Raw genomic sequence first — 14068 nt, 5'->3', positions numbered from 1 at the left:
TCACTAGATTGTGGATCTCTTTGTTTCTCAGATTCTTCTGCACTACCCTAAACTGATCACTAGATGGCAGTATTTAGTTGCTTATTGACTTAAGAGGCACTTAGGGTTCTTAAATTAGAGTTGCACACCCATAAAAAAAATGTCTCACATTTTCAAACATTCATTTGCATTTACACACGTCACCATGCAATCCCATAACAGTTTATTTTATCAAAACATCTTAGTTCCTGCCAATTGTTTTTTTATGTACTGCTTCTGAACTCCAGGTTGTTATGAATGATCCCTGTTTGTCAGATTGTTACTTGTCCTGAAAATGTCTGACTGGAAGTGCTCATGGGAATTTCCCATAAAGTGTTTCCAGGTCTTGTCACTCAACAAGAACCACAGAAATTGCATGACTTTGCTTGAGGGTAAATTACTCAAACAACATGTAGCTTTTTGGAAAAGAGGTCAACTCTGTGTTGGTTTGGAATCCTAAGCTTTATGTAAAATGTCACATTTACAAAAGCAATATAAGGCTGAAGGATGTATATTTATAGTAATTTGATGAGCATATTCTACCTGTTCAAGGCAAGGCTTTGCCATACATGTAACAGTGCAGCCATCCAGAGGTTGCTTATGTGTAACAGAAACGTATATTCCTGTGCACTCGCCTGTTCAAAAGACACCTGGGTGCCTCGTCATGCTAACTTCACCAGAACTTTACGGATGCTACACATATTGTGTATGACTATTGTCTGGACAGAGCAGGGGGTTTAGGGTTGTAATAATTTTCTGGGAATTTATCCCCGGGGTGAATTGTAAATGAGGTAGAAGAAAGAGGGATGGAGTGCCAAGTGGATTATAAACACCTGGTTCATACTCTACATTCCTCAACCTGCTCACTTTACAGCTTTCTTTCTTGTCATGTGTGCACAGAAGAATATCTCAAATGAGTTACAAGAACTATGCAAGCCATTCAGGTTCTTTAGATAAGGAAACCAGCACCTTCATCGGCTTGTAAACTTGTGATGAGTTTGTTTTTGCTTTCAAATTGAATGTTAGGTTGGTTCTTTTTTCTTGTACTTTTGTGAACACTTTATTCTTAGAACTTTCACATTAGTAAAACTGATACAAATATAAGTCATTTAACATTCTGGTATGCACAACTAAAGCAAAATATGCATGTCAAGTAAACTGACGTAGAAGCTTATCCAATATCCTCCAACCCTCTCCCTATCCCATCCCAGCACAGTTGGAAACAGGGGAGTAAAGGAACACAAAAGATGGTTCATTGGGGGAAAACGCTAAATGAGTACAATTTTTAAAAAAAGGACACAAAAATTAAATAACATATGTAGTCAAACAACACACCTTATACCATACCTGCTTGTGGTAGGTATAATGTCAACAGATTTCTTTCCCTCTTCAGCAACGCTTAAGACAACTTTCCTTAAACTGTTCAATCCAATATGCAGTCCTGCACATGTGGGATGAATGACATTAAAATAATTGTCATTAGATCCATTCAGAGTGGACCAAACTTTCTCTAGTTAAACAAACCGCCAATCTGCAAACCTGAAAGAACAGGAGTGTGGTCCTTTCAACTTAATTAGTCGTCTAACAATTAAAGCTGCAAAGGAAACAGCATTTCATTTGTATTTTGGAAGGTCAACTTCTTAATTGATCCCGACCTGTGCATTTTTATATGCTCAATACATATTTGTGTCTGCCTTATCTTTGGCTTGTTTATTGCACAAATTAGAAACTTCACTGAGCTGAAGTGGAACAAAAAAATAAGAACTTAAATGTCTAACCCAAGACAAAACATTTTTGTTAATCTGAATGATTTTAAAGGTCCATATTTACAGAAGTCAGTTTGATTTGACTCACTTTTGACTCTTTATAAACCCTTGGGACTTCATTCGTCTCTGGGGCTGAAGAAGCCTTTTCACACCTTACTACAGCCTCTACCTCAGTGTTTTTCAACCTTTTTTGAGCCAAGGCACATTTCTTACATTAAAAAAAATCCTGAGTCACACCACCAACCGAAAGTGTTACAAAATGACACATTTAATCTCTCAATTTATTAATCTGTTTATCTGAGGGAGGATCTTTGGCCACTTCTTTAACTGTGTCAGGTTGAAGCATCTTATTTGCAATGGTCTTTGCAGGTAGTATTAATGTCTCTGCCACAGTGTGTGGCTTTTTTGATTTGGCCACGAGTTCAGCTACTAAGTAGCTAGCTTTGAGAGCTCTCGCAGACACCGTTGTAGTTTTTCTCATAAAAGTTGCCTTTTCCACCACCCTTATTACGCTCTTCATCCAGGTTAGAATTTTGTCCAGGGCCCAGTTTGGAATTTTCATTCATCACTGTTGTACACCTACTTTTTGTCACATACACCTCTCACATGCATCATTAATTCTATTGTCTTAAATGAACAAGGTCAGTATGACGAGTATTGAATTACTCCACCAGTCACTACAGTGCAGGTACAGATGCACTACATAGCAAATTATTTGCAGTATATAAATAATATTTTTTGGGACTAAGTGAAATTGGAAAATGTCCCACGGCACACCTGACGATCTGTAACGGCACACTTGTGTTCCCCGGCACAGTGGTTGAAAATCACTGCTCTACCTCCTTCTACCTAGGTGGCCTAACACCCATGCTATCTCTCCTAGCTGTGGTATGTCAGGGGGAAGGTCCATGTTTCTTTTCTTCTTGGTTCTGAGTGTCTTTTTTTAAATGTTGCTCTACTTCTTGCTTTGAAAATTTGAGTTGCCCTCCCTTTTCTTGGCTAAACCGTCCCCTAACAAACTTAAAAGGGTCTCTATAAAATGCTGTCCTGACTCTTTCCCTCTCTTTTGTCTCCCTCCTTAGATGCTCTGCCCTTGTAAGTACTGCCAACCAGTTTCTTAGCTCTTCTTGCAGACCATTGATTCTCTCTCTGTCATCTACAGTCACCTTTCTCCATTGCTTTCTTAGTTGTCTCTTCTCCTTGACTAATTTCTCTGTGTCTTTCTATCTTCTCGACTCACCTGGCTTCAATCTCTCCAACCACTTTACCATCTGCCATTCTTTCTTTTTATTTGCCCCAGGCCATCTAACTCTGGATGGCCCAGGGCAACTCTAGATATATTCTTGCCTACAGGTCCTATCCTTTGCTGGTAGGCCAGCCTCTATGCCATCTTTATCCCACCCAACAGCACTACCCCCCTCAGTGACAGGGTTACTGATATCCTATGAACTGTGGTTCTCTACCTGTCGCTGGACTTCAGCTGACTGACTTGACTGACTTCTCAAGAAGTACTGAACTCTTCATTCCCTTTACCACACACTTCTTCCCTCCCTGATGTGTTATAAGGCTTTTGATTGATGTTACTTTCTGCCATCCACAAGGGACTGATCTTTGCTGATCTACTCACATCTGTTCAAATATCAGTCAGCTTTTTGTTCCTGTGTAGAATTAATTATTGCTAAAAGTAGGACTTAAACAACAGACTGGCAACATATTAGCTGTATGCTTTAAGGACTCAAAAGATGTATGACCAAATATGAAGTGTAAAGTAGTTTAAAAAGAAAAATGCTTCATAAAAATGCAAAGAAAACTACAAGCAGCCTTGCAACAGAGTACATATAGTTGATTTTAACATAGGTCCCTTCTAGATATGCAAACAGTCAATCATAGTTTAAGATTTAGTGAAAGCACCAGGCGTGGAAAATCAGATTTTGGCCACCCCTCTTGGCACATCCCAGACCAAATATTTAAAACCTCAAGAGGTTGATCCAGAAAATTCTAGTGTGTTTGTCCCTGTTGTTGTGTGTTCATACACGTCCTTCATGTTTGTATCAGAAAGTCCACAAACAATAACTGCTCTTTCCTTCACCAACAAAGTACTTGATGATAGCCTTGTAAACACAATGCCCCGACCTTAAATTCTCTGTACTGCTCATGCTGTTCACACATGCCTTTGATACCATCTGTGTGTGATGTTCAGGGACCTCTTCTGCTCCACTTGAGGAGGGGAAGCAGTTGGTGGTCTTCTGACTTGCAGACGGGGTGCTTCTCACTGCCAGTGTCTGTCTGTTCCCGGCCATCTGAGGAGCCTCGCCGACCCCGAGACGCCCACCGCACTGCTGAGAAAACACTGCACGCTGACTGTAACACACCGCCTCACACACAGGAGTGGAAAGACTGAGATGTGGTTTGCAGAATTAAAATATTATTTTAAAAATGAAAGCTTTGCTGTACAATGACAAAACCTGCAGTCCAACAAAGAGCAATGCAAAACATCTACAAAAAAAATCAACAATGTTTGTTCCTAATCTGCTGCTTAACATGTCTTTGGTGAAATCTTGCACAAGATGCATTACATTTTGTGACCTCATGATGTCACTATAGGCTAAAGTGTGTAGTGTTTCACCATCTAGGATCAGTCTCATAGTTTTGATAGCTGCAGAGCAAGTAATTTATTCCAACAATTCCAAGCAGCCTAAGCATTACTTTGCACTTTTTAAGCATGCATGGTGGTGGCATGGTAATAAGTTGGTTTGATACTGTTTTGATCAACATGCATTTTGAGAAAATGTATAACCTTTCCTTTAGAATAATATTTGAATCACCTTCATTGGACTCGGACTAAGAAGAGTGAATTAAGGTGCATGACTTCCAACTGTAAATAGCCACCAATAGATGCTTTAATTCAAATAGATTATCAACAGTTACAATACTTGTTACAAATAATGCACCTCTAACTTTATCTATTCTCAGCAATGCAAAAGTACATATTTATGGGTATTGCATTGCAGAGTAGCAGAGGAAGACGTGCTTATATAGACAAGCCCAACTCTGAGTGATAAATCTTTGATGCAAAGCAGCATTTTAATGTTTTAGACAGTCCAGGTGGCCATGTTTTTTATCTACCCTTGGATAGTTTAATGTGGCTGTACATCATGTTTTATGAGCGCCTTTGTATGTGTTAAATCTTGTGCTGCAGAATGGCAAATAATTTAACACATACGGTTGGTACATGGAGAAAAAGTTAAATAAAGAAGGTATTTTTCATCTGTATTAAGGGTGTAGCTCAGAATAGATTACAATATTGATTAATACATCTGTTGTTTTCTATCAGTTGTTCCGCCAATAAAAGACAGAGGAGATCGAGGAGTGTCTAGGGACTGAGATTCTGTATAAGTCCTTTTGGTATAAAAAATGAAAGAGTTTTTATCAAATGCTGTAAAAAGTAAAACAGCAGAAAAGCAGGAGATTTTACAAGCCGGGAGTACAAATGTCTGCAAGTATTGTTCAATGAACTCAAACCATTGTACTCCAATCATGAAAAATTATTAATGGTTAATTTCTGAATTTTAACATTTCACCTCTAAACTCTGACATTGACTCTACAAGTGAAGTCGCTGAAAATAAAGGCTAGCCTAAAGCAGTCTATGAAATAGTGATTACATATTGGGTAACCTTATATTTGATTTCAAGTAGTTCCCAAATTCATTATCCATTTAGCCAATTAAAAGTCAGTTAATCAATCAAGTTGTATTGTGTCATACAGTCATGAGATGCAACCATAGTGAAAAGTGATAAGGTAAGGGCCTAAGAAGTTTTCATCTAATAATGAACTGGGGACTTATGCCTTCAAATGAAAAGCTAGGATGCCTCTGTGCATAGGTTGATTTTAGTCAGCTATTTAGACCCAAATATTTCAATCCCCCCACCCCTTTCAAAATAAAACAAAAAACAAAACAAAGTAAAACCCCCCCAAAACTGATCTGATAGTCTACTAATCACACTTATCATCATCTAATAATGAACAGGGGGTTTATGCCTTTTAAAGAAAAGCTAGGAGGATGCCTCTTTGAACAGGTTGATTTTAGTCAGCTATTTAGACCCAAATATTTAAACTCCCCTACCCCTTTCAAAACAAAACAAAGTAAAACCCCCAAAACTGATCTGGTAGTCTACTAATCACTGGGATGACAAACACAGTTGGTTTTGAGAAAGTTAGTTATTAGTTAGACTGTCATTCATTGTGAGGAAATTCCTTGTAAGCACTGTTCTAAACCTGCAGGATTAATCATTGAACAGGTGGTGTAGTAATGAAATAGAAGACGATTTTAACATTCCTTATTTCTTATCTTATTTCTCCATTTTTACAGTCATCTCTTGCATCATGCCACGACCATGAAGCATGCACAGACCCTGGCACAGACTACGCATGATGAAAAGGAGAAAACAGGAGGAGGAAGGACGGGTTGCCTATCCTGGGTTCCTTCCCTGTGCTGGTGAGCCTCCCTCCAGATGACCTCATGCGTGGAGGAGGAGGAGGAGGAGCCCGGCGTCCTGTAGCCTACCTTGGTGAATCAAGTGGAGACTGAGTTTGTGTGGGGATACGCTGTTGGAAGACTGGGAAAACTTTTCGTGGTACTTTATATCCATGACATTTATCAGGTAAGATTTTTGAAATACCTACACGCTGTTTGTGTCGACGTAGTTACCGTGAAGGCTCCGGATTATCGGTTCAGAAAAGTAGGTGAAATTGCTCCGGAGTTTGGTGGCAGTTTGTGGGGAGGAATGTCGGGACATGCCCATTGAGCAGCCGTCAAAACCAACGGGACTGACAGCAGTGTGTTTCATCTCAGACTTGTTGGAGGTATTTAGACTTTTTGTTCGAGTTGTTTCTCTGTCCCTTCTAGTAACAGCTACTTTAAGAAGTTTGTATTGACAGCAAACTCACGTGGTGGCTTAACGTGGCTGATGCAAAGTTGAATCAACTAATACAGGTGTGTTTGTCCTCCGTTAGGATTAGTTTGAGTTGAGGTAAACTCTAAAAACTCAATCAAACTGAACATGTTCAAACATTTTTAAATGAGCTGATCGTGTCTGTGTCCCTTTTTTATTCTAAGTGTACTTTAGTTTCCTTCATTCTTAAAAAAAAAAAATCCCAAAGTTGTCGTCATACATGGCAAGGGAAGTGTTAATGCAGGGGTTCCCAAAGTGTGTTTTTTTTAAGTTATCTAAAATAAATGATTATTTATTTTTGTTTATTTACCTTATTTTCTTATGTTTATCTTCCTTTTTGTTTGTACTGTTAATTATTATTATTTCTTTATTATTATTGTATTTATTTTGTATTTATTTATTTATTCTTCTTTGTTGGTTTTGTATTACTCATAAAATTTGTTAGCTTGTGGTGAACAAAGAAATACTGAAAAAAATTTAATACAAAAAGTTGAATGGCAAAAGTTATCCAAAAATGGTAAATTTTACCCATTATAGTAAAAATATCAACAAAATTAGTTGCTAAATTTGAAATAAAACCTTGAAAATAGAAAGTAATGAGTTTTCTGCCTTTCTTTTTTCCAGATGACTCCTAAGTTTAGGATTAGTGAACAGTTAATTATCAAAAGCATCAGTAGCAGGAGGTTAATTCATAACAGCACAGGAAACACAGCCACATGCTCATATAGGTAGCCTAATTTTCTGCAGACCAGCTAAATGAAGCCACATTAAATCACTTCAAGGGACATTGGGGGTCACAAGGCTTTGGCACCTATATTTTGGGGGTCACGGGCTGAAAAGTTTGGGAACCCCTGGGTTAATGGATAGTTATCATTAAAACATTAATTGTTAGGCGGTTTTAATGGTGGTTTCTGAAGAGTTTTATTCATACAAAGTTAGAAAACTAAATGAAATGGCTGTCAAAGGTGGGTTTTGTGTGTCAATGCGACGATTTCACTAATGTCTTAGTTTTCCACTGAAACATCTTTGGCTCTTGGCTCGACAAAACAGGTATGAAATAGGTTTGTTCAAAGTTTTGGACCAAATTTAATTAAAAAAGTTTAATGAGTTATGAAAGCTGCGTTTTATTCCAGGCTTAAATGTGTGTTACAGTAGCTCTTAAAATGTCCTAGATATATTTTAAAGATAAGTACCTATCTAACAGTTGTAGAATAACATCTTCCAGACTGTATGATGCAGATGTTTTCCAAGATATTTCATTACTTCTCCAATAACTGTGTGGTCTTGTTTGATGCTAATGCTAGTCTGTAGTTTTGTGATTGGATTCGGTGGTTTTCAAAACCAGAACCCAACCCAGATATAGTTGTAGGCTTAAGGCTAAAGTAGGATTGTAATCTCATCCACCCACATAGATTGAGTCATTGATGTTTTGACCACTGGCTTTATATGCCTTTTGCTGTTTTCAGCATAATTCCAATGAAGGATTCCCCTTGTAACTCTGCCAGGTGTTTGAAAATCAAAGCTCTGTTTTCTCCTTCTGAGAAATTGCTTGTAAGTGTCAGGATGCAGCTTTGATCATTGTGTGAACATGAAGTCATCGATTTGGAGTGCTCTCTGTGCAAATATTTGTAGTCTGTATAAGCTCATAACCCCTTGGCGCTTTACCTTGACAGAATCTGCCACAATATTTTCTGTTTGCTGTGTCAAGGGGCTTGTCTTAATGTAGCTCCAAGGGCAGTTCCGCTGTTCATACAATGTCCAAATTTTCATTTTAAACTCAACAGGTGGAACAGGATCTGCTACTTATACTCATTGTGTCTGCAAGTAAACCTTGGGACAGTCAGTAATAACTTTCAAACATCATTTCAGGCAATTTTACGCTCATTATGGAACTATTACCATGGATTTGCATGCCTCTTTGCCAAGGTTAGAGCTACCCCAATTGTCTACCGACTGCAGGGTTATGAGATGTTTGCACTACAGAGCACTTGTCTTATTGAAAGAGCCACAAGGGTCTGCCTCCCAGTCTCTACAGAGCTTGGTTCCCATGGTCCCCAGCCAGTTGGCCAGTAACAGATGCTGGCACCAGAGTCACATTGTTATGGCTGAGGAGGGAAAGTTATTAGAGCCAGTGACCTGACAGACAGCACACTCTGAGTTGTTGATGATGAAGTTGATGATTTTGTACTTTTGAAAGGGGCCACTCATGGGTGAAGCACATGGTTCCAATCGGAAGGACATATTTTTAAGGATTTTGTTGGGTTCGGGACCCTTAGTCTGCCTACTGCTTAACCAGAGTGGCTCTTGAACAAATCCTGAATGCTGTAGTGTGGGGTTGTTGGGATTTGGGAATCTAGGACACTTGATACCTAAAACCAAGCCTGACCACGAATATTAAAACCATTGAAATGTTCCACTTACTCTCTTCAGGGTCTCTAAAGAACTGAACTCCTGCTAACAGTCAGGACTCTGGAATGTCTAGCAGCTGATATAGTGAGATTTTGAGCTGGAGGGAAAATTGATCAATTCTTCAGGGATTGTATTTTGCCAAGGTAACAGGATGCTGCTTCCTGTATAATAGTGTATTCATGGAAGTATCTTATACATTGCCAACCACCTCTGGTGCTGACTACCAGCTTCACAAGTGAAAACATATTCTCCATATTCATTTGTGACAGAGCCATAGCAGTTTGATAAGATCAGCTGATGGATACATCATTTTGGTTCGAACATTAAATGGTGTTAAAGTTTTAAGAGCTTGGAGCTCAAGTTTTTTGAAGACTCATAACAATTTCTGTAATTGTTTAATTGCCCTATTCATCACAGAATGACAGCCATACACATTGAGTTACCATTGTGTTTGGTGATGATGTTGAATGGTGTCTGAGCGTAACATTTCTGTGTAATTATCATAGACTTTATAGATAATGGACATAGTATCCGTGAGGTCACCCATCTGTTTCTGAAGCGCTGTTTTGAAGCCAATCATTGGCGGGAGCAATATTGGAAATGCTGAAGTCAACCTTACTTCTGTCAAGTTACTGTGAGGTAAGGAGGCGGGCTTTGAGCCTCCTAGCCAACAGCTACAGTTTTCCCGCCTGTCAATCAAGTCAGCCGTGCCTCTCATAATGGAAAATTTGTAATCTTCGAAATTGCCGTGTTTTGATAAAATCCACCTCCCGTACAGTGTGTGCCGATAAGGAATGAGCTCTCCAGACTACACTCTTCTTTTGTTCCAGGCTGTAAACGTGTTTATTTCTGCTGTAAAGATCGGCTCTTTAAAATTTGTGTGTATGTGGTTTCCGGCACTTCTGGAGCCAGCCTCAAGCGGACACTCGAGGAACTGCAGTTTTTAACACGTCCTCATTGGCTTAAATTCTCGCGGTGCCACTCGGTAACTATGTGCCAATCATGAATTCACCCTGACGCTCACGATTATTTTCTGTAGCTTTGTTGAAAATCAAGGTAAGCATGCATGTGTGTGTGAGTGTGTGTGTGTTGTCAAGGTCTCTGTGCAAACGAATGCTCTTACTTGACTACATGTGTGTATCTAAAGCACGTGTGTGTTTGGGGAGTGCATCTTGGTAACAGCTGTTACTGATTTACATTTTTGTCAAGCCTTTTTGAAAGCTCCAGATACAGACAGAGGAAGGCAGAGATGCAGCTATCAGTCCCTATACATATGTACCAGGAGTGTAGTATTCTGTAATTGTGACCAAGTTGAGGCATTGATATTGTAGTTACTTTGTGGATCTTGCAAAATGATTAAGCAAAATGACTGTTCTTTCCTCTTCGGTAGAATTATTTTAGCTTTGACAGCTACAGAAAAGTCCCTCCAATCCCTGTATGACTGTGACAGCACTTTATTAAAACCCCACCTGGACTGAGACATCTCTATTTCTGGGTCTGTGGACTAGAATGTGAGGCTCATATTCAACAAGTACTAAAAAGAACAGTTTGTTACTTTGTCTCAGTTTAAATTAGAACTGATATACCAGTATGCCATCATGGTATCATCATTAGTCAATAATGTTCTGTGGTTGCTTTCACAGGGAGCACTGGAGGAATGTTTGAAGAGTGGGAATTGAAGCCACTGAGGAAGTGTTAAAAACTGCAGTTCCTCGAGTGTCCGCTTGAGGCTGGCTCCAGAAGTGCCTGAAACCACATACACACAAATTTTAAAAAGCCGATCTTCCCAGCAGAAATAAACATGTTTACAGCGTGGTACAAAAGAAGAGTGTAGTCTGGAGAGCTCATTTCTTGATTGGCACACACTGTACGGGGGGTGAATTTTTTCATAACACGTCAATTTCGAAAATATTAAGATTACGAGTTTTCCATTATGAGAGGCACAGCTGACTTGATTGACAGGCAGGAACAATGTAGCTGTTGGTCAGGATCCTCAAAGCCCGCCTCTTTACCTCACACTAGCTCAACAACAGTTAGGTCGACTTCAGCATATCCAATATGGCTCCCACCGATGCTTGGCTTCAAAACAGCGCTTCAGAAACAGATGAGTGACGTCACAGATACTACGTCCATTATTTATACAGTCTATGGTGGAAACACAAGCACTGACTAGAGTGGGCACGGATCAGCTCCAGAACATGTGGCGCTGGCAGAACATTCACATGCTTCCTGTGGAACCTAGGGGTAAGGCTGGGTGGTTTCTTCCCTTAAAGCCTGAAAGCACTTTTAGAGTCCAGTGGAACAGCCCTTTAAAGTCCTCAATAGAAACAGTAGGGGGACCTACAATTATTTCACTCAGCTAGAATTTTTCATGTCATAGAAATGAATATTTGATGTACACTCAATGGGATTTATCCATGTGTATCTGCATTATAGGTATGTGTGAGCAAGTATATAGTATTCTATACTTTTTGTGGAGGCTAATAGTCGTCTGTTTTTAGTCATGACATGAAAAGGCCACCACATTTCCTTTATTAATTTCCCTCAGCTTTTGCTTCCAAACACTTAATAACATTTGTATTTGCCCACCAAGTATAGCCATAGAGTGTCAGGCTAAGAATAAACCTGTAGTTGACAAGCGATAATGGCATCTTATCTGCAAAGTGCTCTGTGGTTTGCAGCCCTCTTGAATATGCATTGCCTGACATGCCTGCTTACAATAGGTATTATCTTTCTTTGACACAAATCAACTATATTGCTGCAGATCTATAAATCATCCAACATGTTGTGTCATTTATATGTGACCCTCTGACCGACAAAGTGTTGGCAGGAACTTCCTGTAGACTTTAAACACAACTTGTTAATGTTTTACCCGTAATCAAATACCAGGCTCACTGGGAGGCAAATGTCAAACTGAGTGTAAGCAACAGCGGTCCGGCCTTATTTATTCTTGCTCCAGATGTTCATTAACACTTACTTGATTGCTTCAGCAAATTGGTAATAGAGTGATAAGGTTTAATCAGCGGTGATAGCAGGAGTTAATGACTGTAGCTCTGATGAGATGATTGTTGTTACTCAGCGTGCAGTTAGAACTGTTGCTGCCTGATGATGATGATGATGACAAAAAAAAAGGGGGGGGGGGGGGGGGGGGGGGTACGTGGTGGTGTGTAATTATTGTGAAAAGACTTCAGAGTAATTTGACAGCAGCAAAACCGCTTTGTGAAAGCTTGGAGGGCATCCATAACTCATCCATAAATCAATGTAACACTTTGTTGCGTCAAGCTGAATTAATTTAGGGGATACGCTTTAATCTGTGTGGAGCTCAGAGTCTAGTGTTTATTCTGACATTTAAACGCAGGTTTAGTCTGTTTCCAGAGCCTAGGGTGTAACTGTAAACTTAGAGCAATGATCTCCTTCTAAAACATGCCTTGACACTTCTGGAGCAGCACTGCTGGGATAAAATAAGACAAAGGTTTTCCTGTTGTCACTGCTGAGCCAGCATGTAGTTCTGCCTCTGGAGTTATTCATCAGTCATATTAGAAGATCAAGGACAAGTGGGCTCAGAGGGGGAGTCAGTCTTTCCTAAATGAAAGTGCGTTTTCCCATGGTAGTGTAATGAGTAGATCAGACTTGTTATCCTTTTTAATTTCACACTGAGCCATGTGTTTAGGCCTCCCCAATAAAGAGCTAGCTGGCCTTGCCCCAAGCTGCAGCTTTAAATCTGCCTGTGTCTGTGATGAGACGGTATAAATCCCCACTAGGTAAAGGTCAATAATCCGAGCTGTCTTAAAATGAGTACCAGCCTCTTTTTTCATCTTTTAATTTGGAAGAATCTTCCCATGAAATGTCATACAGTCTCTCAAATGAGCAGATCATGTTCACATATAGTATGTGATATATATCAGACATATTGTAGAGATATGTTTCCCCCCCAGAGCCATTGGTGATATTCTTCTTCTTCTCTTTAGCCTTAAAGCACACTCTTGTAGATGCAGCAATCTTTTTTAAACTAGAGGAACTAGGTTCCCTGTTCAGATCCTGGACTGTGATTGGGGTCCGTGAAATGTCCCCGCTCCTAAAGTGGTACTTTTATAAGCTCCCAGTAGTTGTGGTTGGAGTTTTTATCACTGAATGCTGTGAAATAGTAAAGTACAATCATGCAGCCTCTGACGTGAGGAAATCAGAATGTGGCATGTGGCAAGATTTTTGTCACTTTAGGATTTGATTGTTTTGAGATGATTTCTCTTCCTTTGAGCTCTCTTCTCCGTCTCATTTTTCTTCAAGAGCCACAGCATCAGTGGGCGTCTTGCCAGATGCCTTGTATTGCATACAGATGCTGATAATTTGAACTCAAAGGTTTACTTCAAAATGAAACACTTGAGCTGAACACTTAACTGCGTTCATTTAACTTCAAAAGCAACATTTTCAATGCATATTTTTTTGCAACTATAGCTGGGGTTGCAAAGGGGTTTCCCGTAAATTGTCATGGGGAGTTAAGCTGGGGAATTTTGTAAATATTCAAAATTGGAAATTATGGGAATTAATGGGAAATAACTGGGAATTGAGGGTAATAAATGGAAAAGTATCATATTCAAGCATAAATATTTGTTTTGTTATAAGCAGACATCCATCCAAAATAATACAATTAAAACAGATTTATTTGAAAGTAGAACTTTTTCAAGTGTTAAATATTTTTTTGAACAATCAATTCTTTCAATGAAGAACAAAAACATGAATGTTGAGTTAAATATTACTCATCCCCCCGACCCAATCCATTAAAAAATTTCCCATTCAAAATGTTAAATGAAAAGAGCCACTCTTCCTCCAAAAAAGTTCCATTCAACATGCAAATAAAAAGTGCATGTAGGGGGCGTGGTCTCAATAGCCCTACCGTAAGAAGTGTGCTATGTGCATGTGATTGA

The 14068-nt window shown here is 39.3% G+C and overlaps 1 protein-coding gene across 1 annotated transcript in view; it reads left to right on the top strand.

Moving 5' to 3' along the window:
• The first annotated feature begins 6538 nt into the window (after nt 1-6538).
• The window catches only part of tanc1b (tetratricopeptide repeat, ankyrin repeat and coiled-coil containing 1b), a 128998-nt gene continuing 121468 nt past the window's right edge, over nt 6539-14068 (top strand). Inside the window, 1 exon segment of the mRNA XM_034694453.1 lies at nt 6539-6648. Coding sequence (XP_034550344.1) covers nt 6580-6648 — 69 coding nt within the window. The 5' untranslated portion in view covers nt 6539-6579.

Source organism: Notolabrus celidotus, chromosome 10 (assembly GCF_009762535.1).
Source record: "Notolabrus celidotus isolate fNotCel1 chromosome 10, fNotCel1.pri, whole genome shotgun sequence".
In the NCBI taxonomy this organism is placed as follows: Eukaryota; Metazoa; Chordata; class Actinopteri; order Labriformes; family Labridae; genus Notolabrus; species Notolabrus celidotus.
This window is presented reverse-complemented; position numbering and strand designations above follow the sequence as displayed.